The sequence below is a fragment of the Enhydra lutris genome, unplaced genomic scaffold (assembly GCF_002288905.1).
Source record: "Enhydra lutris kenyoni isolate GAN:26980312 unplaced genomic scaffold, ASM228890v2 scaffoldscaffold8, whole genome shotgun sequence".
Lineage (NCBI taxonomy): Eukaryota > Metazoa > Chordata > Mammalia > Carnivora > Mustelidae > Enhydra > Enhydra lutris.
In genome coordinates, this window is record NW_019154092.1 from 16,592,614 (window position 1) to 16,618,594 (window position 25,981).

The 25,981-nt window shown below is 37.3% G+C and overlaps 1 protein-coding gene across 2 annotated transcripts in view; it reads right to left on the bottom strand.

Annotated features, from left to right (window-relative positions):
- Positions 1-25,595, bottom strand: part of LOC111142435 (Rho associated coiled-coil containing protein kinase 1) — a 159,261-nt gene extending 133,666 nt beyond the window's left edge. For both annotated transcript variants that reach the window (XM_022495564.1, XM_022495563.1), the window contains exon 1: positions 24,849-25,595. In XM_022495564.1, the coding sequence (XP_022351272.1) occupies positions 24,849-24,941 (93 nt within the window). In that variant the 5' untranslated portion in view covers positions 24,942-25,595. The remainder of the gene's footprint in view (positions 1-24,848) is intronic.
- Between the last annotated feature and the right edge of the window lie 386 nt (positions 25,596-25,981).

Consider the following 25,981-nt stretch of genomic DNA (forward strand, 5'->3'; position numbering starts at 1 on the left):
TTAACCAACTGAGCCACCCAGGCTCAGTTGGTTAAGCAGCTGCCTTCGGCTCAGGTCATGATCCCGGCGTCCTGGGATCGAGTCCCACATCGGGCTCCTTGCTCATCGGGGAGCCTGCTTCTCCCTCTGCCTCTGCCTTCCATTCTGTCTGCCTGTGCTTGCTCTCTCTCCCTCTCTCTCTCTGACAAATAAATAAATAAAATCTTTAAAAAAAAAAAAAAAAAGAGGATTATGAACAGGAGGACAAATGAACATAAACTAGGTAAGATTTCTACCCTTCACTCAAACTAGTAAAATGTCAACACCAATCAAATGTGATGTTACAAATGTCTAATTTAATACCCAGAGTAACCAATGAGAAAGCTATACAAAGAAGTATATACACACAAAAGCACTATAGATAAAGCAAAATAGAATAATAAATGTTCAAGTAGGTGAATAGGGAGCAAGAAAAACAAAAAAATGGGAAGTTAAAAAACAAAACAGCATGTTTAAGCCCTAAAATAACAATTACATTAAATGTAAATAGTCTGAAGCAAAATTCAAGTTAAAAGATTATCAGAGCTGATAAATAAAACATGACCAATCTACAGAAATGAAACTTACCTCAAATGTAACAATATAGGTAGATTAAAAATAAAGGGGTAAGAAGCAATATACCATGCAAACAGTAATCAAAAATAAGCTGGAGTTGATATATTATTCTGAAACAAAACAGACTTCAGAGCAAAGAGAATTATTGGGAACAGAATGGGAAATCATGTGATGATAAAAAAGTGACTCCATCAAGAAGGCACAGGAAACTTAAATGAGCATGTTCTAGACAAGAGAGCTACAAAATATGTGAAGCAAAAATGGGCAGAAATGAAAAGAAATATATAAATCCACAATTTTAATTGGAAACTACCACACTCCTCTCTCAGCAATTGTTAGAACTAGACAGGAAATCAGCAAGAACTCAACAATGCCAATGAACCGACAGGGTCTAATTGACATTTACAGAATATTCCATCCAACAATGGCAAAATACACATTCCTTATAAGTGGTCACAGAAAACCTACCAAGTTAGGCCAAATCCTGTGCCATACCTCAATCCTCAACAAATTTTTTTTAAAGATTTTATTTATCTGACAGACAGAGATCACAAGTAGGCAGAGAGGCAGGCAGAGAGAGGGGGAAGAAGGCTCCCTGCTGAGCAAAGAGCCCAGGACCCTGGGATCATGACCTGAGCTGAAGGCAGAGGCTTTAAACCAATGAGCCACCCAGACACCCCTCCTCAACAAATTTTTAAGAATTAAAATCATACAGTGTGTTCTCTGACCAAAATGTAATCAAACTAGAGCAAACAATAGAAAGATAGTAGGGAAACTCCAAAGCACTTGCAAACTAAGTAACATGTTTCTAAATAATCCATGGTCAAAAGAAAGTCTCAAGAGAAATAACAATATACATTGAACTGAATGAAAATAAAAGTACAACATACCAAAATTTGTGGACCACAGCTAAAGGAGTGCTGAAAAAGAAATGTCTGTCACTAAATACTCATTCATTAGAAAAGCATGAATTTGAATCACCTGAGCTCCTTTCTCAAAAAACTGGAAGAGCACAAAAAAATTAAAGCAAATATAAAAAAGGAAGCAATAAAGATAAAAACAAAAACCAATTAAATTGAACATAGAAAAACAAAAGTGAAAATTCAATAAAACAAAAAGCCAGTTATTTGACAAGATAAATCAACTGACAACCCTCTAGCAAGAATGACAAAGAAGACACAAAGTACCAATAGGCACTATCATACAGATCCTGCAGCTATACAAAGAGTAATAAGGAAATGTTATGAACAACTCCACATACAAATCTGACTTCAAGAAAATGGACAATTCCTTAAACAACATAAACTACCACAACTAACCCAATATCAATATGATAATTTTTTTTAAAGATTTTTATTTATTTATTTGACAGACAGAGATCACAAGTAGACAGAGAGGCACGCAGAGAGAGAGGAAGGGAAGCAGGCTCCCTGCGGAGCAGAGAGCCCGATGCGGAACTCGATCCCAGGACCTTGAGATCATGACCTGAGCCGAAGGCAGCGGCTTAACCCACTGAGCCACCCAGGCGCCCTCAATAAGATAATTTAAATAGTACCATTAATTTTAATAATGTAACAGCAACCAAAGAAGAAATCTCCAGGTCCAGGTGGTTTCACTGGAGAGGTCTACCAAATGTTTACTGAATTACCACCAATTCTATGCAGTCTCCTTCAGAAAAAAGAAAAGGAGAGAACACTTTCAAACTTATTTTATGCAGCTAGTAGTACCCTGATACCAAATGAGACAAAGTATGAAGAAAACAAATACAGACCAATTATCTTTTATGAATATAGACACAAAAGTTCTTAACAAAATATTAGCAAATAAAATTCAATAATACATAAAATCATACACCATAACCAACAAAGGCTTATCCCAAAGAAACAAGAATTATTCAATATTCAAAAACCAATCAGCATTATTTACAACAGCCAAGACATGGAAGCAACCTAAGCGTCCATCAATGAATGAGTGGATGAGGAAAATGTGGTATATGTATACACGCACACAGAGGAATATTATTCAGCCGTAAAAAAGAACAGAATTTTACCATTTGTGACAACATAGATGGACCTTGAGGGCTTTACGTTAAGTCAAATAAGTTCAGTGAAAGATAAATACCATATGATCTCACATATGTGTGGAATCTAAAAAACAAGACCCCACAGATAAGAAAACAGTGGTTGCCAGAGGCAAGAGATGGGGGTGGACAAAATGGGTGAAGGTGGCAAAAAAAAAAAAAAAAAAAATTCCAGTTATGAAATAAGTCATGGGGATATAATATATATAGCATGGTAACCACAATTAATAATATTGTATTGTATATTTGAAAGTCGCTCAGAGAGTAAATCTTAATTAAATATTCTAATCATAAGAAAAAAAAAATTCTGCATGTGGTAGTGAATGTTGACTACACTTACTGTGATCATTTCACAATGGAGGCAAATATTGAATTATTATGTTATGCACTTCAAACTAACAATGATGTACGTCAATTATAAACTTAAAAAACTTTTAAAATCAATATAATTCACATGAAAAACTAAAGAAAAATATGTATCAACAGATGGAGAAAATGTACTGGAGAAAATCCAATACTTGCTGATGAGAAAAACTCTCAGAAAACTAGGAATAGAAGTAAATTCCTCAAGTTATATAAAAAAAAAATCTACAAAAAAACCTTAAAACTAATATCATACCTAATAGTGAAAGACTATGTTTCCCCTCAAAAATCAAGAACAAGACAAGGATGTCCTATCTTACCACTCTTATTCAACACAGCACTCAAACTCATAGCCAGTTCAATAAAGCAAATAAGGGAAATAAAAGGCATACAAATGAGAAAGGAAAAAAATAAGTGTCCATATTTACAGATAACATGATTACCTATGCAGAAAAGTCTCAAGATAAAACAAAAACAAACAAAAACCTCCTAGAACTAATAAGTAAGTTCTACAAGGTCATAAGATCAACATGCAAAAATTAATAGTATTTCTATCTATTAACAATGAACATGAAACCAAAACTAAAATATAACTCCATTTACATTTACTTAAATAAAAAAGGGAATATTTAAGTATAAATCTAACAAAACATGTATAGGACTTAAGTTGAAAACCAAGAAACACTGATGAAAGAAATTTAAAAAGATCTAAATAAATGGAGAGACATGGATTGGGAAATTCATTATCCTACGACATCTAATTTCCTCAAGATGACACATAGTTAATAACAATTCCTATCAAATCCCAGCAAGTTTTGTAGATATAGGCAAAATTTTTCTATGATTTTTCTTTTTATTAGAAAAGCTAAAACAATTTTTAGGAAGAATAATGTGGAAGAACAACTACATCCAAGTTTAAGACTTATACAGCTATAATAAAAACAATGTGCTATTCACAGGACAGACCTGTAGATCAATGGAACAGAAGAGAAAGACCAGAAATAGATTCACACAAGTATAGCCAAATGATTTTAACAAGGTACAAAAGCAATTCAGTGGAAGAAAGTACCCTTTTTCTTTTTTTTGAAAAGGAGCCTTTTCAACAAATCTTGCTGAAGAACTGGATATCCATAAAAACGAAGCTCAATCTAAATTTCATACCTCATACAAAAACTAACTCAAACTGGATCACTGATTTTAAACAATAAAGAGTAAGGTTTTTTCCATTTTATTTTAATTCCAGTATACTAATAATATACAATGTTATATTAGTCTTAGGTGAACCATACAGTGATTCAACAATTCTATACATTACTCAGTGCTCATCATGATAAGCCTACTCTTAATCCCCTTCACCTATTCCACTATCCCCCACCCACCTACTCCCTGGTAACCATCAGTTTGTTCTCTATAGATAAAAGTCTATTTTTTGGTTTGTCTCTTGTTTTTTTGTTGTTGTTGCTCATTTGTTCTGTTCCTTAAACTCCACATATAAGTGAAATCATATGGCATTTGTCTTTCTACGACTAACTTATTTCACTCAGCATTATCCCCTCTAGATCCATGTTGTTGCAAAAAAGCAAGATTTCATTCTTTTTATGGCTGAATAACATTCCACTGTGGGTATACGTATGGTATATATGGTAAATACATGTGTATACATATGTGTGTGTGTGTGTGCACGTATATATATGTATGTGTCCATCTGGTATGTATGTATATAGACATAAATGGATACATGTTATATATACCATATACATAATACACACACACACACCCCCATACACACACACACACACACACACACACGCATCTTCTTCATCCATCCATTGATGGATACTGAGTTGCTTCAATATTTTGACTACTGTAAATAATGCTGCAATGAACATAGGAGTGCATATATCTTTTTGATTTAAAAGGTAACTTTTTAGGGAAAAAAACAAAACATGGTGAAATATTGGAGACCCACAAATTACTGAAGGCTTCTGAGACGGGACAGAAAAAGCATGATCCATTAAAAAAAAATTGATAAATTGGACTTAACCAAACTTACAGCTTTTGCTCTGCAAAAGATCCAGATAGGGGCACCTGGATGGTTCAGTGGGTTAAACCTCTGCCTTTGGCTCAGGTCATGATCTCGGGGTCCTGGGATCGATCCCCGCATCGGGCTCTCTGCTCAGTACGGAGCCTGCTTCCTCCTCTCTTTCTCTCTGCCTGCCTATCCACCTACTTGAGATTGAAATAAATAATATCTTTAAAAAAAAAAAAAAAAAGATCCAGATAAGAGGATAAAAAGACAAGTCAAATACTGGGAAAAAATATTTGAAAACCACATATACTAGAACACTTAAAGAACCCTCAAAGCTCAACAATAAAAACAGTCTGATCAGAAACAGGCAGAAGTGGGGCGCCTGGGTGGCTCAGTAGGTTAGGCCTCTGCCTTCAGCTCAGGTCATGGTCTCAGGGTCCTGGGATCGAGCCCCTATGTATAGGGCTCTCTGCTCAGCAGGGAGTCTGCATCCCACCCCCCGCCCCCTTTCTCTCTGCCTGCCTCTCTGCCTACTTGTGATCTCTGTCAAATAAACAAATAAAATCTTTAAAAAGGAAAGAAAGAAAGAAAGAAAGAAAGAAAGAAAGAGGCAAAAGAGGGTGCCTGGGTGGCTCAGTCAGTTAAGCATCTGCCTTCAGCCCAGGTCATGATCCCAGGGTCCTGGGATTGAGTCCCGTGGCAGGCTCCCTGCTCAGCAGGGAGTCCGCTTCTCCCTCTCCCTCTACTCCCTCCACCTGCTCATGCTCTCTTTCTCATACTCCCTCTTTCAAATAAATACATAAAATCTTAAAAAAAAAATGAGCAAAAAATATGAACAGACATTTCACCACAGAGGTGAAATGCCAAATAAATAAAATCTTTAAAAAATATTAAAATAAAATAAATTTTAAAAATTTAAAAAAAGAAAAAAGAATTACAATTCCAATGTTGATGAGGATGCATCTGGAACTCTCACACACTGCAGGTGGCTATATAAAATAGCAGGGCCACTCTGAAAAACTGTTTCACAGGAAGTATTATATGACCTGGGGATTTGCACTCATGGGCATTTATCCTAGAAAAATGAAAACACTGTCCATGCAAAAAACTGTACATAAATGCTAATTAACAGTGTTATCTCTAAAAGCCAGTGAAGAGAAATGGCAAAAGTATTTTCAATAGGTGAATAAGAAAACAAGCCATAGTTATGCATACCATGGAATAATACTATTATTAAAAATAATGGGGGCGCCTGGGTGGCTCAGTGGGTTGGGCCGCTGCCTTCGGCTCGGGTCATGATCTCAGGGTCCTGGGATCGAGTCCCGCATCGGGCTCTCTGCTCAGCAGGGAGCCTGCTTCCCTTCCTCTCTCTCTGCCTGCCTCTCTGCCTACTTGTGATCTCTGTCTGTCAAATAAATAAATAAAATCTTTAAAAAAATAATAATAATAATAATAATGAACTGAAGGATGCAGCAACTTGAATGTATGACGGGGCATTATGATGAGTGAAAAAAACTCATCTCCAAAGGTCACATGCCTTATGATTTCATCTAATAACATTTGTCAAAGAATAAAACTAGGGCTCCCCATCTCTAAAACAACAGATTAACAGTTGCCAGGGTTTAGGGATGTGTGTGTGGCGGAGGCGGGGGTAATAATAAGGGTGTAAAGGAGATCTTTGCAGTAATAGAATAGTTCTGTACCTTGATTGCAGCCGTGGCTATAGAAATCTACACATGTGAAAAATGACACAGAACCATACACGCACACTGAATCAGTTGCAATTTCCTGGTTTTGATACTGTACTACAGATATGTAAAATGTAACCACTGTGGGAAACTAGGTGAAGAGTATGCTGGACCTCACTGCAACTTCCTATGAATCTGTAATTATTTCAAGACAAAAAGTTAAAAAAAATACAAACAACAGGCGCCAATGCCAAAATAACACACAGGTTAAAATGATCTCACAATGATTTTCAGAGCAGCTATTATTAAAACACTCCAAAAAATAAGGGCAAACACTATTAGAATTAATGAAGATAGTATAGTCAATAAAGAACTAAATGGAGGGTACCTGGGTGGCTCGGTTGATTAAGTAGCCTCCTTTGGCTTAGGTCATAATCCCAGATTCCCAGGATTGAGCCCCACATCAGGCTCCCTGTTCAACTGGGAGTCTGTTTCTCCCTCTCACCCTCCCAGCACTTGTGTGCACACGCTCTCTCTTTCAAATAAACGAATAAAATCTTAAAAAAAAAAAAAAGAAAAGAAAAAGAACTAAATGGAAACTTTAGATTGGAAAAATGTAATAACCAAAAAAAAAAAAACCACATCTGAAAACTTGATAGCAACATGGAGATGACTCCCTATACTTGAAGATACATTAACCACGACAACGAGAAAAAGAAATTTTTTAGGGCACCTGAGTGGCTCAGTGGGTTGGGCCGCTGCCTTCGGCTCAGGTCGTGATCTCGGGGTCCTGGGATCGAGTCCCGCATCGGGCTCTCTGCTCAGCAGGGAGCCCGCTTCCCTCTCTCTCTGCCTGCCTCTCTGTCTACTTGTGATCTCTCTCTGTCAAATAAATAAATAAAATCTTTAAAAAAAAAAAAAAAAAAGAATTTTTTTAAATGAACAGAGCCTTTAGAACCTGGGTGATGACACCAAAACGGGGAACATTTATGTCATCAGAGTCCTAAAAGAACAGAAGAAAGCATGGTGCAGGAAAAATATTTGAGGAAACAAATGTTGAAAACTTCCCATATTGTCAGAAAGACATAAACCTACAAATTCAAGAACGTCAACAAACCACAACAGTATAAATCCAAATGAATCCACTTCCAGACACATTATAATCAAACTGCTGAAAACTAAAGACAAAGAAAACACCTCGAGAGCAGGCAGAGGAAAATGGCTCATTACTTACAGAAGAAGAATGAGCTGGATGACTAGATTTAACACCAAAAGCTATGTGAAAACTCCAGTAACAACAAAAAAAGTGGAACACCATTTTTAAAGTGTTGAAAGAACTGTCAACCCAGAATTCTACAGCCACTGAAAAACTCCTGTAAGAATGAAATAAAATTTGGACAGGAAGAAAAATAAGAGAATTCATAGTCAGCTGACCTGCCTGCTGTAAAAAAGCTACACATGGAGGAAAACAAAGTCCGTAAGGAAATTATTTAGGCAGAAGGGAAATGATAGAAGGAAACTCGGAACATGAGCAAAGAAAGAAGAGCAACAGAAATGATAGGTATCTGTTTTTCTCCTATTGAGCTATTTAAACTGTTTTTTGAAAGCAAAAATTATAACATTTTCTGTTGGAGTTTTCAATGTTTAGAGCTGCAATAGCATAAGACAACTGCAATAAAGGATAAAGGGGCCTATGTAGTGGGTAAGGTTTTTATATTACACATGAAGTGGTTGGATACTGATTCCACGTAGACGGTGAAAAGTTAAGTACATATATTCAAATCCCCAGAAAAGCAGCCACTAAAAAAACTACACAAAAGATAGAATCAAAAACACAAAAGATAAAATGGAATACTAAAAAGTGTATAAATAACCCAATAGAAAGCAAGGAGAAAACAAGAACAGACACAAAGGGAAGAAGCACAAAACAAATTATAAAATGAATGACTTAAGTCCCAACGCATTAATAATTACATTAAATATCAATATTCTTAACACACTTAACATGCATTAAAAGATCATCAGAATGGATTTTTTAAAATAAATCCATTACATGTTAGTATAAATATTTTTGTGAAAACTTTTAATTGATAAGAAAAATAGCATTGTTTTACATTTTTACAAATCCCTTTTGTCTGGCTTACTAGAAGACAGTTCTCATCTACTTCTGCATTTAATCTGTTGCAATACATTGTTTTGGTTGAAGTATGAAAATCTGATTTCATGTAGCTATTAAGCTGGAAAAGAGTATTTTTTTTAAAGATTTTATTTTTAAGTAATCTCCACATCCAGGGACGCCTGGGTGGCTCAGTAGTTTGGGCATCTGCTTTCGGCTCAGGTCATGATCCCAGAATCCTGGGATCGAGTCCTGCATCGGGCTCCCTGCTCATTGGGGAGCCTGCATCTCCCTCTGCCTGCTGTCCCCCTGCTTGCATGCTCTCACTCTCTCTCTGACAAATAAATAAATATCTTTAAAAAAAAAAAAAATCTCCACACCCAACATGGGACTCAAACTCACAATCTTGACATCAAGAGTCACGCTCTACCAACTGAGCCAGCCAGACTCCCTAAGAGTATTTTAATAGCATTTTCAGATAATTGTGGAAATTCTTTGCTACAACACAAAATTTGAGAAGTGGTATTTCTTTTTTTCCCCATTTTAAAAAATTATTTTTATTAACATATAATGTATTATTTGCCTCAGGGGTACAGGTATCTGAATCATCAGGCTTATATATTTCACAGCACTCACCATAGCACACACCCTCCCCAATGTCCAGAACCCAGCCGCTACCCTACCTCAGTTTGTTTTGTGAGATTAAGAGTCTCTTATAGTTTGTCTCCCACCTGATCCCAACTTTTTTCATTTTTTCCGAGAAGTAGTATTTCTTAAAGGTTAGTTTCAATATGGGATCTTTTGGACTCTCTTTGCAATATTAAAATGTACTGGTCTATCTTGCACTTTGAGTAGATCTTTTCTTATGAATGATTTTACAACATCACATATCGGTCATTTAGAATATATTGGCTCATTGAATTATGAGCTCTTCCAAATATTGACACATTTCATCATACAATATTGAAAAATCACATTTGTTAAAGTCATCACCAACCTCACAAAGAAGTCTTTAGGCACTGGGAAGCTGTCAAGGTCAGGGTGGCAGATACAACTTTTCCAAAATTCTAATTTTCACCTAAAAGCTCTAATTTTATCACTGGCCACAAATATTACTAGTTGTTTTCTAGCCATCATACTTCAAAATCCAGTTAGCAGAGGTTCTTCCCCAATAACACATATATACATATAAGTAAAGCCACACAAAGACACATCCTTCATATTCAAAGGCCATATTACTGAAAGTACCAAGTAAACGCTCGGTTCTGACATGGGTTAATCCCTTCACCAATTAATTTTTGTTTTCCTTTTTTAAAAGTCAGTTTTATTGAGGTATAATGTATGTAAAGTAAAATTCATCCTTTTCAGGTTTACAGTTCTATGAATCTTGACAAACACAGTTCTATAACTGCCACCACCATCATCACAATCAAGATAGAGAACACTTGCATCACCCTAAATATTCTCTCATACCTCCCCTATTTTATCCCCAGCCCCTGAACAATGTTCAGTTCTTCTTCAGGACAGTAATCCAAATACAAGGATATTAACCTTTTTAACATTTTCCCAAAGTCATCCCAAATGTTATTTCATACCAATACAGGAAAACATTACTATTGTCTACTGTTAATCATGTGCACAATGCTGTTTTGTTACTACGCATTTTATTCTACTTCAGCTCACCAATATTTTATAGCTTAGACTGCCTACCAACACTCACTTTCCAAACATGTCAAATTCCACAAAGATATATTTTAGCAGGCAACTATTTGAATCTTGCAATCCACTGCAGCTTCTATCAAAGAAATGGCTCCCACCCCTCATTCTGTCAAGTTCCAGATCACTGCTTCTAAGATAAAATATTATAGGACTTACTTTACCATTCAACCCAGTTAATACATTAAGATCTTTCTCCTACTACTTCATGTCTCATTTGCCCCACTTCATTATTTACCAATCCCCATACTTTTCGGTCAGTTTAAATATTTTTCATTTAGTGTATTTTGTGTACAAAGCACCCTCTTAAGACTATGGAAACACTTCTCTCTGCAGCACAGTATCTACAATCCTGGTGTTTCCACTATACTATAGACTAAGTATCAGAAAGTCTGCCACTTAGTGGCTATATGCTGTTAAGCAAATTCATTTACCTTTTCTAAGGTTTAATTTCATTTACATAGTGACAATAATATATGCCTCACCCAGCACATGAGATTGCTGTAAACATTAAATTATGAATTTGTAAAGTCTTATAAAAATAGTTATTACAGGCTTTTGGTCCCTCATCCAAAATTCATATATCAAGGGGAAAAACACACCTATATCTTATACAGACCACTTATAATTTTTTTTAAATGTTATCCCCCAGAACAGACATAGTTTAGATTTAAATAAATTACCAATTATACCGTATCTCTTAACATCATGTCAGTCAGTCGTGACTTTTGTCACAGAAACATTTTCTAGTAATTCAACAATAAATATTTATTGAAAACTTAAAATATGCCAGGTACTCTTCCAAGAAAGAGTGACACATCAATGAACAAGACAATCAGGTACCAGGTCTCACAGAGCTAACATGCTGAGCATCCATGTCTCAAAATTCAATAGCTCTGAAGCCCAAGAGCTATTTAAGTAATCAAATAGTAATCAAATCAAATCAAAAGTAATCAAATCAAATTTGTTTTCACAAATCAAAACGTGTTTTCATTTAGGAAAAAAAATTTTTAATCTCATAAGAACAGTAAATTTACAATCTCTTTTGAATTTGTAAAAAAGAAAAATTCTGTATTTTATATGGTAAACTATTCTTTTATAGCCTCTGCACATCTAAACAATTTCTTCATAAGTTCCTAAGAAAATAGCAGGACCTTTCCTTTTGGCAGCCAAAGGAACAAGGTACTGGGGAGTACAATAATGATTTGATTCTTTATCAAATTTGACTCTCCTCCCCACACCCCAAAAATCAGCTCAAACAAAATAAAACAAAACCAGCTTTCTCAGAAAATGCTATCACATAACCTGTTTTTCCTTAAACTTTACTTTAAAAAAGAGAAAACAGGGGCACCTGGGTGGCTCAGTCAGTTAAGTGTCTGCCTTCAGCCCAGGTCATGATCTCAGGATCCTGGATTGAGCCCAGGGTTGAGCTCTCTGAACGGTGGGGAGTCTGCTTCTCCCTCTGGTCACGCTTTCTCTTTCTCTCAAAATCTTTAAGGAAGAGAAAGAAAGAAAGAAAGAAAGAGAGGAAGAAAGGAAGGGAAGGAGGGATGGAGGGAGGGAGAAAGGAAGGAAGGAAGGAAGGAAGAGAGGGAGGGAGGGAGGGAGAAAGAAAGAAAGAAAAAGAAAAGAAGAATTTCTTAAATTAGAGGTTAAGTTTTTCCACCTAATCCTACTTTATTTTGTTTTCCTCACAGCAGATTCCAAAATGAGATATATGGAGGAGGCATAATGTCTAGCTACTTGGCAATTATTCGGTCCTTCCCAAACCTGGCTATGCAATCACTTAGGCTCTGCTGAGAATACATATTTCAGCATACTTGTATCTCTTAACTCCAATTCTCATACAGTAGGGCTGTGGTTAAGCCTACAAGAATCTGTATTTGGTTTTGATGTGTTTGATTCATGAACAGGCACTTGGAAAATTTTCAATGTGTTACCCAAAGATTTATCATTACAGGAAAAGCACCAGGATGCTGGGATGGCTCAGTTGGTCAAGTGTCTGCCTTTGGCTCAGATCATGATCCCAGGGTCCTGGGATCGAGTCTCACAAGATCTGACAGCAGGCACCTTGCTTAGGAAGGAGCCTACTTCTGCCTCTGCCTGCTGTTCTCCCTGCTTGTGCTCACTCTCTTGCTCTCTCTCTGACAAATAAAATCTTTAAGGAAAAAAAGAAAAAAATAAAGAAAAAAAAGGAAAAGCACCATACAGGCATTCCTCCATTAAAGGATCAGATGTTATCCCAGCTATAGTCTTGAGTTGGCAGTCTTTGGCAACTAGCTGACAATACTTATTCTAATTCTAGTGTCAGGTAACTTAGTAATTCAGTAAAAAAAGTTCATTTCCAAAAAATATAAAGAATAAACTACCATTACCTGGGATTCTCTTGATGAGGAGTCTCTACCTAATGTAGTAGATACTTGTTGCTTGGAACTGCTCAGCATGTCATTTCCCTTTCTTGTGGTAACTGAACTCCAATTTCTACCCCTGCATCACGCAACTCTAATATATCTTGGTACAAGCCGTCTCACCCTCAGTATTGAGAGTGGAGTACAAGATGAAGGCATAAGCTTATTAGTAAAGCATATTCTAACTACCGTGATTGGTTCGACTATGGGCACATGACCTGAGCTGGCCAAATCAGTTAGAGTCTTCATTTGAAGGTTAGAAGAAAAGGCTTTTTCTTTCCACTGTACCTGAACAAGTCAAGTTGGAAGCTAAACTGGCAATCATCCTACAATCACAGTTAGTTATCTGAGAAGAAAGACAATACTAAAGAAGCAGATCTGGAAAACCAGCACCCAACCACATCATTTAAAGCCCTGAAAAAAAAAAAGACATTCCCAAAGCTAGAATCTACCTATAAAGTATTCAGATACAATAAATGTTCTTTATTGCTTAAGCTAATTTGGTTTGGGTTTTTAGTCCTTTACAACCTAAAGATTCCTAGTTAATACAGGTAAAAAGGAATACAAATCTTTTTTTTTTTTTTAAGATTTTATTTATTTATTTGATAGAGATTACAAGTAGACAGGGAGGCAAGCAGAGAGAGAGAGAGAGAGAGAGAGAGGGAAGCAGACTCCCGGCTGAGCAGAGAGCCTGATTCAAGGGTCGATCCCAGGACCCTGAGATAGTGACCTGAGCCAAAGGCAGAGGCTTAACCCACTGAGCCACCCAGGTGCCCCAAAGGAATACAAACCTTTACAGGACATTAGCCTTCACTTCACTAAATCTAATGGCTATTCCCCAACTATTATAAGGAAGAAAGAGGCAGGGACTGAGCTTGAATGCTACAATTACAAAATAAGCTGCTTTTACTTAGATTATAATTACAATTCATTTAGTTATAATAAATAATTTATTCTAAAACTATCCAAGAAAACCTACATGAGGTTAATAACTTCTTCCTCCTTCTACTAGGAAGATAGTAGAAGCTTTGTGGGATGCACCTAAATATGGGTATACCAAAAGAGCCAATTAGCAACCTGGAGTGGCAAGACACCCACCTACAGACAAAAAAACTTTGGGGCCAGGCCAAATGAGCACAGGGCATGAGATCAAAAGGAACCAAGGGGAAGCCATTTATCATCAGCTTACAGTATTGTTTTTGTGAGATTTCAAACTCTGTGTTACAGATCATCACATTTAATGCTCATCACTACCTTATTAAGTAAATTATTTTGAACTCCATTTTATAGTTTGAAGAAAGAGCTGCTGTAAAAGTTTAAGTGATTTATCCAAGGTCAAAGAAAAGAAGAAAGGAAGAAGGGGTGGAATAATGAACATCTCTTACTGCTTGCCCTGTCCCGCTGCCCTTGTTTTCCCGGAAACTGCCTCCCCATTCTCATAGTTTTCAAGTGATCCTGCCCTCCTGATTACAAGTGATTAAGGATGGGCCCCTGACCCAAGCCAAACCAATGACTCTTTTGCACCAGAGCTCCCTGAATTTGAGACTCAAAGACTTGAAAATCAGTGGCTGAAGCTATTAGATACAAAAGCTCCACTGCTCTGAGCAGCCATATTTTCCAGAAGTGACTAAAACCACTCTACAATGAGAGAGAGTAACACAAATATATCAAAAACGAATGATGTACTGTATGGTGACTAACATAACATAATAAAAAAAAGAAAAGAAAGAATAAGAAAATAAAGGGAGAGAGCCTTGTTTGCATTGGAGGCCAAGCTCTAGTTCTTACTGAAACTCAACTGAATCTGAGATCAGGTTTCCCTGAATTGATAAATTCTTTTTGCCTAGGAAAATTCAAGTTGAGTTCTATCATGTATAACTGTCAAGAATCCGAACTAATTTGGAGGGAAAGAACAGGGGTATAGGGTGAGGTGATAATCATTCACAACAACTGACAAGTATTTTTGAACAATAATGTCCAAAACTGTAATAAGCCCTCAAGGAATTCTCATTAGAGAGGTAAGAACAACACTCAAGACAGACTCATATAAGATAGCAGTGATAAGTTCTGAATTACAGAAGACAATTACAAATATTATAGGAGTTCAAAAAAGTAAATAAAAGTATAACACAGTTGTGACTTAAGAATATACAGATGAGGGACACCTGGGTGGCTCAGTTGGTTGGACTGCCTTTGGCTCAGGTCATGATCCCGGAGTCCCAGGAAAGAGTCCCATATCGGGCTCCCAGCTCCACAGGGAGTCTGCTTCTCCCTCTGACCTTCTCCTTGCTCATGCTCTCTCTCACTCCCTCTCTCTCAAATAAATAAATAAAATCTTTTTTAAAAAATATTAAAAAAAAAAAGAATATACAGATGAAAAAGGAAATTGGTGAGGCAAATACAGAAGAAAACTCAGAAAGAGAGAAAAAAAAAAAAATAAGGCCTGGAACTGTGAGAGCAAAGGTAAGGAAAAGCAGGCAACATGATGTAGAAACTGAAAAAACCACCTGGACCAATCTACCTTGGAGAGTAACAGGAAGTAAGGCTAAGTAAATAGGTAAGACCACATGACAAAAAGCACTAAAGTTAAGAAAAAGAAATACACAGTATGGATTATATTGGCAAACTGCTAGGATGTCCCACTAATTCAAGAATGTTGGGTTAAAAATTTGGACTTGGGAAGGGCAGCAATAACAGAAAACAAAGAAAAGAGTTTAAAAACACATTTCAAAAGAAGAATCCCATTCTACTCTTTTTCCAAGTTTTTAAGCAATATTGCTAAATACAGAGGAACCTTTATCAAATCTGTAATATAAAGGTAAAGAAAATAGTAACTATTACTATCTGGATGAAACTATGGCACCTGAATATAAATTATTTCATTTATCCTCATAATTAAAACCTATGAAGTAAATATTATCATGATTCTCATTTGGCAGATTAAATATATTCAGGGTCAAAGAAGTTAGATAACTTGCCCAAGATCACACAACTAAATAAAAAGCTGGCCTATGGTGTGGGGAGGTGGATAATAACACACTTGGTCAGCACAAAAGTCCTTTTTCCCAGGACAAATTACAAAGATATATAATGATGACAATGAGGATGATAATGATAGCTAACATCCACTAAATGCTGGGAACTATGCAAAGCACGTTACATGCATTATCGCAGTTAATACTCCTAACAGCCCTGTAAAAGTCTATGATTAATCTTATTTGAGGATGATGTATTTGAGTCTTAAAAAAACAAAACAAAACAAAACAAAACTAAGAACTTTACCCAATAATCACTAAGTTGTACACCTGAAACTAATGTAACATTGTGCGTCAACTGTGCTCAATTTAAAAAAAAAAAAGCCACGAGGCTTATAAATAGCTGACCTGGGTAAGGTTCAAAATGAGACAGTCATACTCCACAGCATGTTCGTAACCACTATACTATACTGCCTCTATGATTACAGATCACTAGAAATAAGCAAAGGAAATAAAATTAGGCTGATACGAGTAAACACTTTTAGAGTGGATGATAAAAATCAGAGAAACATTTTCTTTGTCCTACTGCTGAAGTAGTAAAATTTAAGCAATCAATGACAGAATAGGTGATGTATAACTAAAACAGAATTTCTTGATAAGGTTGGAAACGTAAATTTGTATCCAAAGACAAATTACTCTGGAGATGGTTTCAATTAGTGAACTTTGTATTATATTTCTAAAGAAAACTAAAGTTCAGAAAGTGGATATTATCTGTATAAGGCCATATAATTTCTCAATTTACAATTTACAGAGTCAATCAGATGAGTATATTCAAGGCTTCAGATCCCCCAACCCCATTACAATCAGCTCAGTTTTTCTTTAACTATATCATACCCACGTTCTTAGAAATCGAAAGTGTAATCTCTGAGTGTTGTTAGAACTAAGATTTTTCATGCAAAAGAAATATAAACTCAAAGTGATGATAAACTGAAATTGGAATTATCAGTGCATTTTTTCTTCTTCCCAAAAATAAAAACTCATTGTTCTATTCATTAAACAAGAACAAGTAGCAATTTCAACTCAGCAACAATGAATATCCCTAGAATTCATATTGTGGTCTCAGACTATCATTCCCCACTAAAAGGAAAGGAATGGGGGGGCGCCTGGGTGGCTCAGTGGGTTGAAGCCTCTGCCTTCGGTTCAGGTCATGATCCCAGGGGCCTGGGATCGAGCCCCGCGACGGGCTCTCTGCTCAGCGGGGAGCCTGCTTCCTCCTCTCTCTCTCTCTGCTTGCCTCTCTGCCTACTTGTGATCTCTGTCTGTCAAATAAATAAATAAAATCTTTAAAAAAAAAAAGTAAAAAAAAAAAATAAATAAAATAAAAGGAAAGGAATGGCTGGCTTCCAAGTCTCGGGCAAGAAATGTACAAAATGAGCCTGGGCATCTTTTATTTAAAACAAAACAAAACAAAACAAAACAAGGAAGCTCTATCAAAGATTATTACAGTCATATACAAATTAGATGGGATTGTACTGATTTCCTTAAATATTGTCTATATCTTTGTAAATAGTCCCTTCCTTAAAAGTTCTCTCAAATACCCGTTTGTGCCACATCTATCACACTAAGGCTCCAAATTACCTTACTTGGAAAAGTGGCAGTAAAGGAGAAAAACTGAAACATTCATCCTGTATTTTATAAGTTGTATTTCATGGTAAGCAAACAGCCCTACAGACTGAGTGAAAGTTCTTAAATTCTTAAGTTCTCTTAATAGAAGAATTATAGTTAATAAATGTAAAAGGAATGATAGAATTAGGAAGTCATTATTTTGCTATCCCTAATGAAATGATTGATTCAATGAAGATTATAAGTGGATGGATGAAAGGATGAAGAAGGATTTTACAAAGCAAATGATTACAGGCAATTACCACCCAAATGCACTGATCAACCTTAACATCACTGAGGGTGGGCTAGCCAGGTATTATAGGCTTCCTGATGTGAGGTAAGAAAACACAATCTATGACTAAAAATCTGAAGTAATTAAATCAAGCTTTTAGATTTAACTAACAATTATAAGAAATATGGAAGATACAGGAGTAAATTAAATGACTTCACCAGGAAACAACAACAACAAAAATCCAGGATGTGACACACTGTATAGAACCAACAACCTAGTTTTTTCAACAAGACAATGTGAGGGTAGATAAGATACAGGGAGAAGACTGCACTATACTAAAAAGGGACTTAAAAGACCTCACAAACAAAAGGAAGATGTAGACTTTGGATCCAGATTTTTAAAAAGCAACTTTAATTTTGTTAGACATGATAATGGCCATGGTGATAATGAAGAAAATGTTTTCTGTTCTTTTTTAGAGATACTTACTGATGTATGTAGGGGTGAAATGATAATATCTGGAATTTACTTTAAAATATTTTGGTAAGAAAAAGGGTGATAAATGAAGCAAGTTTAATAAAATCTTGAAAATTTCAGAATCTGGGTAATGGGAGTTCATGATACTATTTTCCCTACTTCTATGTATGTTTGAAATTTTTCATTTACAAAATTATCAAACAAAACAAAAATATTCTTTCCTATAATTTTCAAACTTGAGTATGTCTAAGAATCCACAACTCATCCCAAAGAATCCTAGGACTCATCCCAAAAAATTCTGATTTTATTTGTCTGGGCATGGGTCCAGATTCCATTCTTAACAAGTCCTCAAGTGAATCTGATACAGAGCATCTACAGCCACATAGCTGAAAATTATACACTTAGACTACTTTACCACAAGTCTTTAAATACATCCCAAACCTTAAAGGAAAGGCATGATCATATCTTTACCTCCCCTTTAAGCCTTACCCCACTCCTGTCTGCTCAAAATTTACCCTTTTCCTGAGACTACCAATTCTATAAAACCAAGAACCATGTTTGTTTGTACTCACATAGTGTCTCCAGGGCCTATCAGAGTGCCCAGTACCCAATACACACCAGATAAACATTTGTAATGAATGAATGAATGAATGAATAACAGCAAAGAGAAAAAGGAAGAGTTAAATGAGGTCCACTATTTCAAAATTAGTTCCTCTGAGATAAACTTTCAATTCCTTTCCGAAAGTCAATACAGGAGTATGGAATAAACTCTATAAAGTATGGGAATAAAACAGTAAAATAAAAAAAACGAGGAATAAAGAGGCGGCACAGGTTAGCATACCTTTTAAAAGAAGACACAAGTTTAAGACAACCTCTCACCCTCTGAGATATCAATTTTGGATGTTCAAATTTGAACATCTATGTCTCACTGTTTAGAAACTGCAACGAAAATGTACTCCTAAATTTCACAATCTCCAACAGGCAGGCCAGGTGTATTAGAGAAGTAAACTACGTGTATACATTGTAATGGATATGCAAATAAGTAACTCAATTACTACCTTCTCTGTTGAAAAAGTGTTATGGACACAAGTCACAAATGCAAAAATAAAAAAGTGCCAAATATAACAATTAACAATTAGTTTAAGATGATCTTGCAAGGCTATATAGAACTAGTTCTAAAAATAGCGATTACCAAAGATAGTTCCTATTTTTATATTTCTACCCCAACACCACTTAACTTTTAAATTCTATTAAGTAATGAATCAATGACACAACTTTTTAAGTTTTTACAGAAGTATAATAAACAAAGACTCAGAATTTTTAGAGACACAATGGACATCAGCAACTATATGGCCCAACCCTTCATTCTACAAAGGGGGAAACTGAAGCCCTCTCTTGGTCACAGAGAGAAATTAACAGCAAAACAAGTTTATGCCAATGCTCTCAATTTTCAAGCCAGAAGTTTTTTTGTTGTCTTTTTTTTTTTTTTTAGTATACCATGCAAATGGCATATTTCAAAAAATATTTTCCATTGTGAAATGCACCACCATTTATCTTGTGCACACAAGTGTGGCACCCATCAGCTATGCTCTGTACTTAAACTAAATGGATATACCTCTTTTTTAGTGAGGATGGGAATGGGGAAGTAGAGCCAACTGACTACTTCAGCAACAGAACTCCATATGTACATCTTCTGACATGTGGAGTTTTCAGCCATATATGAAAACAGAATCTCATTTTTACCGTATGTACACATAGCAAAACTTACAATTATAAAACTAAACTGTAAAGTTGTGCAAAAACTAATCTAAAATTGAGAATTTACTCTTTGTTCATTACAAATTTTTTTATGTGGTTCCTTCTTCTGAATTAAAAACATTTCTGACTCAAGAGATTAATGAATGGTCCAATTCATGTCTCGCTGTTACTCTGAGCCACCTCTCTATACACCCACAGGGTACTACTTGTAGTGCAGCAGGGCCTATTTACAGAATGCATACTGTAAAGTACAAAAGATACACACAGAAAGAGGACAAGATAACAACTAAATATCTGCAAACCAGCTCCCAACTGCCTCTCTTATAAACCCCTGGCACAAAGTATGTATGTTATAAATCATGACTAAACCGTCTCCAAAAGTCCCTCCCCATTCTACTCAATCCCAACTAAATGTCTCCGTTTTTAGTTACAACTGGTTTGAACAGTTCAGTAAAATACAGCTGGATTATTAATTTATGGGCATGACTTGAGGTGCCAGTATTATTCTGCACTCACAGAAGAAAATAAAGATCAACTTCCAACCTAAACAGTGACTAGCATAAATAGGAATACTATAAATATGACAAAGATAGTAATTACCAATTAACAAATGCTTACTAAATGCCATATGCTGTGATAACTGCTTTGTCTATATTATTTTATACTAAATGCCATATGCTGTGATAACTGCTTTGTCTATATTATTTTATCCTTACAACAATCTAGTAGTATTATCCCCTCACTTTCCCTAAGAGGAAATAAACTCTGACAGGTTAAAGTAACTCACCTAAAATCATCTAGCAAGTACATGGCAGAGACTACATTTGAATCCAAGTTTAAAGCCTACACAAAGATCCACTGAATGAATGAATGGAATAATTTGTTTAAAAAAAATTCTTGCAACATACTGATATCCAAATTAACCAGGTATGCAATTGGTACTGGTTAACACCCATTAAGTCATAAATTATGAACACTGGCAGGCATACAGCTTTAGGTTCAAAGATTTAATGACCTCAGGTCTTTTCATTTCACTAATATAACCCCAAATGTGATCAATTTAACTAGTACGATACACAGAGGGATTAAACAGCAATAATCTAGAATCAGGAATGCTAGCCAAAATCTGTTGAAATAATCCAACATGTGGCAAAGACTTGTTAAAGTTCACAACAAAAATTCCAGGTGAGTGACAGGGAGAGTAGCGGTATCAATGATAAGGAAGTATATGGAATAAAGCTCATTTTAGTATACGAGAAATTTAAGTGGTAACATGACATCCGAGGACAGATGCCTGGTGGGCAGTCAGATATTAGGATTTTTTTTAATCAGATATTTAGGATTTTTTGTTTAAAGATTTTATTTATTTGTCAGAGACACAGAGAAAGAAAATAAGCAGGGTGAGAGGCAGGCAGGCATATAAATTATATGAGAAAAGATTGGACAGCCACTTACCAGGACTTCTTCCAGCTACATTATTTTATAACTACTAATACTCAACATTAGGATCTCAACCGCTCACCAAGGAGCCCACTTGAGATTCTCTCTCTTTCTCCTTCTGCCCCTCACACACTCTCCTCTGTCTCTCAAAAAATAAGGAAAATAAAAACTTTTTAAAAAGGGAGAGAGATCCGCCAGCAGACTCTTCTGAAACCAAGTTTTGGGAACTTTCATTTGAAGAGTGGATGTACTCAAGTGAAGAACAAACAATTTCTTGATATCACACACACACACACACACACACACACACACACACACACGACCCTAGAAATTGAATGCTGCACATAGCACGTTAATACATACTCAATAAGTATCAATTAAATAAATCAACAATGGCCAAAATAATAAAGAAAGGCAACCAACTTAAAAGTGGTATCATCCCTACAAAAGATGTCCAAAGTCCAGATAGGAAAGAGTAAAAACAGACTCACTAAAAAAAAGGAAAAGGTATCTGATAGGTCATTCTGAATGGTAGAATGAATGAATACTTAATGACAAACAAAATACCATGCAAAGAAAAATCAGGCTAGACACTATAAAACTGAAAAAAGGATTTGTCTCCAAAGAAAAATTCAATCTTTATCAAGTCCAGATTAATACAGTAACAAAATTTCAACACTTATCAATAAACAGTTATGGAACCAAACAGAAAAGAGAGTCAAGACTGTAAGACCACAAGGGGCTGGCGGGGGGGGGGGGCGGGGGGTGATCTGTCTTTTGACTATTTTTCCAAGTGTTCTTTCACAAGTCTTAGGTTCCAAGATACCTGGCTGTCCTAACTCTGAAAAGGCCCCGATTGCCGACTTTCTTGACTCTTCCTCTTTGTTCAACTTTCATCTTTAACCGTTTATCGTCATATTAGCTTCAACTTGCACCTCTGTGCAAATGATTTCCAAATTGTTATCTTTAATTATGAGCTCAGTTTCCTATCTCCAATAGCCTACACGTCATTTCTCTGTGGTTGTCCCACCACTATCCTTTGAAACACAACCTGAAATCAAACTTATCTGTTGCCTTTTCTTCCCAAGAGATTTCCAAACCTGACACTTCTTGTTTTCAACAGTCTCCCTATAACCTAGCCTCAAAGTTTTTTTAGCATCGTCTGTTTTCTCTCACTTTGGTTCCCTCTTCTCCCCAACCCTGAAAATCAAGTTCTACCAATTCTTCCTTTCCTATTTTAACGCCCCAATTTGGGACTTCAATAATTTCTGCGCTATTAATTTGTTAAAAAGTCCCCAATCTTACTCTATCTCCAATCTCTTTTTACACACTCCATCCTGCATATAACTACCAGATTCATCTTCATTGATCCTGGCACAGTCTTGTTTACAAATATTTAATAGCCACAACATAATGAAGAAAACCTAAACTCCTATAGCCCAGCAATCAAATCCTCCACATTCTAGCCCTAGTCTGTTTCCAACTTTATCTCATTCCCTAACCATGTCACAGCCAATCACCTCCTCTATTCATGCTATCCTCTACTCACCCTCTGAATGCCCTCTATATAAATCCTATCCACTATCATAAAGCATACTCTGGCCCTCACAACACACTCTTCCTTTCAATAACCAAGAGCACGTATCATCTACACCAATTATTTGAAATCTGTCACACATTTTTTTCAGTCTGCAAGGTGTTCTGCTCTATTTCTGTGTATAAATGCAAGATTAGGTCTTGTTTTCCTAAATAGATTGGACTTGCAAGTAAAGAATCCATGCCTTGTATTTCTTCGTATCTTCCACATTTCAACAAATCTCTGAGGTTCCCACCAATGAAACTAAGGCAAGAGGCTATCCAACAAGTTAAAAACAAAAAGAAAAACAAAACAAAACAAAAAAAACCCTCCCTATACCACTATTTCATGGAATGAGGAGATCAAAAAGCAGAACAGAATCAAAGATATATGGAAACTGGGTAAACATTAAAAGAATTGGGCGTCTTGAAACAAATTCTTAGTAGAAAGATGTGTTCTAATTCCTTCCACTGCTCTCATTCAATGAGATATTGTATTAAGCATCCACCATCCTGTTTCTCAGTATGAAGAGCATGCATAATGTAGGTGAGACATTTCAAATACACAACCCACAAGACTCTCCTTTCACCATCAAGGATGCTAAAAGTAATTCTGAAAGCTTTGGGGAGAAATTTTCTGGTAAAAGAGTACATATTTAAAAATATACACAGATATTTACAGTAACTAAAAGGCATGTTAACTTTAAATGATTAATATTCCTGATTCAAGATGAGATTTTTAAATATGATTTCTCTTAATGGCATCGTTTTGTTCACTTAATCCCATATATTGTATAGATCTAACGTTAATTCTCTGAGGAGGCTGTAAATAACTATTCGTATACATACCCCCTGTAACCTTAGAGATTATGTGGTTTCGTTTGGACAAAACAGAATTATTATACAACTTTTAGTTGTTCAGTAAAGTAAAAGGAGAAACTCGCTTACAGAGTTTGCAACTATGAGTATCAGGGAAAATAGATAAAACCTAAAAACTCTAATTATTAACAGAGAAGTGTAATCAATTAAAGATCTTTAAGAATTTGGCCTTTCATTTCATAAAAACCTCCTCAGAATGCTTTAAAAATGATAATGGTAAGCCCACCAGCACCAAAAAAGGCAGTTACGATAAAATATCTGTGCGCTACTTTTGTAATCAACTATACTGTAAAAGAGTTAATAATGTGGTGACCTACGAGTTATCTTAGGTCTTTACACTTAACAGTCCAGCAAAAAGTTCCTCCACTACTCAAATCACCTATGACATTTTGGCTTAAAAATCACTTCCTCAATATCGATTCTCCATTATCACTGCCAAGTCTAAAAACTAAACCCTCAGGAGCTAAATCGCTCTAGGTGGAAAGTAGTCTTTCCAGTATTACTGTCAAACCGATCAAAAAAATTAATACTACTAAGACCGTCATTCAACAAACTATACATGCAGAAATATGGTAACTTTTTACGTGATGCCTGCAACAGAGGTTTATAAATATCTTTTGTAGAGTAATGAACTGAGTCAGAGCTAAAAGTTCAGAGAGAAGTTAGTACAGGGCCAGTCCAAAGATAAATAAGGCCATGGCATGAGATTTTAGACAGCAGACTGTTCAGGAAAACCAGCAGATTTTGGTGTTTTCCAAGATTATGCACACCTGAAACTTTCTTTTGCAAATAACTAGACTGAAAGCAAGAGGACGGCAAATACAGAACCCCAGACAAGCAAAAGACAACTGCTACTCACCAGCAAACAATCTGAATTCACTTCCGATTTGGGATCCCGCAGCAGGTTGTCGATTTTTTCAAATCGAGTCTCAAAACTGTCCCCAGTCGACATGTTGCTGCTACTGTGACAATACCCTCGTACCAGCACCAGCAGCGGAAAGCAATTTCAACCAACTTCCTCCGGCGGTGGGTTCGCTGCCGCGGGGCGGCGAAGCCGGAACCTCAGGGTCACCAGGTGCGCCCGGTTCCCCCTCCTCCCCCTCACTGAGGGGATCTCCGCTCACCAGACCCCCGGCCGGGGGCAACGGCGACCCACAGCCGCTCCGACGCCCAAAGTCGCATCCCACCCGGTAGCCCCTCACGACAGCCGAAAGCGCCGTCGCCACCAGCCTCGTCGCTCCGGCGAGGTGCTTCAGCCTAGCGGGCCCCAGCCGCCTTCGCCTTGGAGGGTTCCCCGTCCCGAGATGGGCAGGAGGTGGGAGAGAAAGAGAAGCAGGGTGGAGACTGCTCCGGGCAGCAGGGGAGGGAGAAGAGGAAAGGCGAAAGCGAAGGGCGGGTGCGGAGCTGTGCCAGCTGCCGCCGCCGCTTGGGCCACGGGCCCGACCCGTTCCGCTCAGAGGCGCTACAGGCGGTCTAGCCCCGCATCCCCGGCTTTCCTTGGCGCGACCCGACGCACCAATCCGACTCTGCCAAGAGCTGGTCCCCGCGGGATAGGCTCACTCTCCCATTTTGTCCCGTCGCTACTAGGGCTGCTGCCGCGCTGTTCTGCGGGGCAGGGCGAGGTCGGTGCCCGAGACTGGAGAGCGGGCGGTGAAGAAGACGAGAGTCGGGTCCCGGCGGCGGCTGATGGGGGAGTTTCTGGGAAGGGCTGCGTCCCCTGCCCGGGAGAGGGCGAGTCGCGGCGGCGAAAGCCTGGGGGGTGGGGCGATAGGGGCCGTGAGGGACTAATATGTCCGCCTTCCTGTTCAAACAAACGGAGACCGCCGGTGCAGACTGCGCATGCGGGGCGCGGACGCTCGGAAGGAGAATCGGTCCCGCGCTGCGCGCGCGCGCGCGCGCGCGCGCACACACACACACATGCCGTCGCCTCCGCAGGGCCGGCCTGGGCCGGGACTGGCCGGGACGGGCGGGGCGGAAGGCGGGGCACGCACG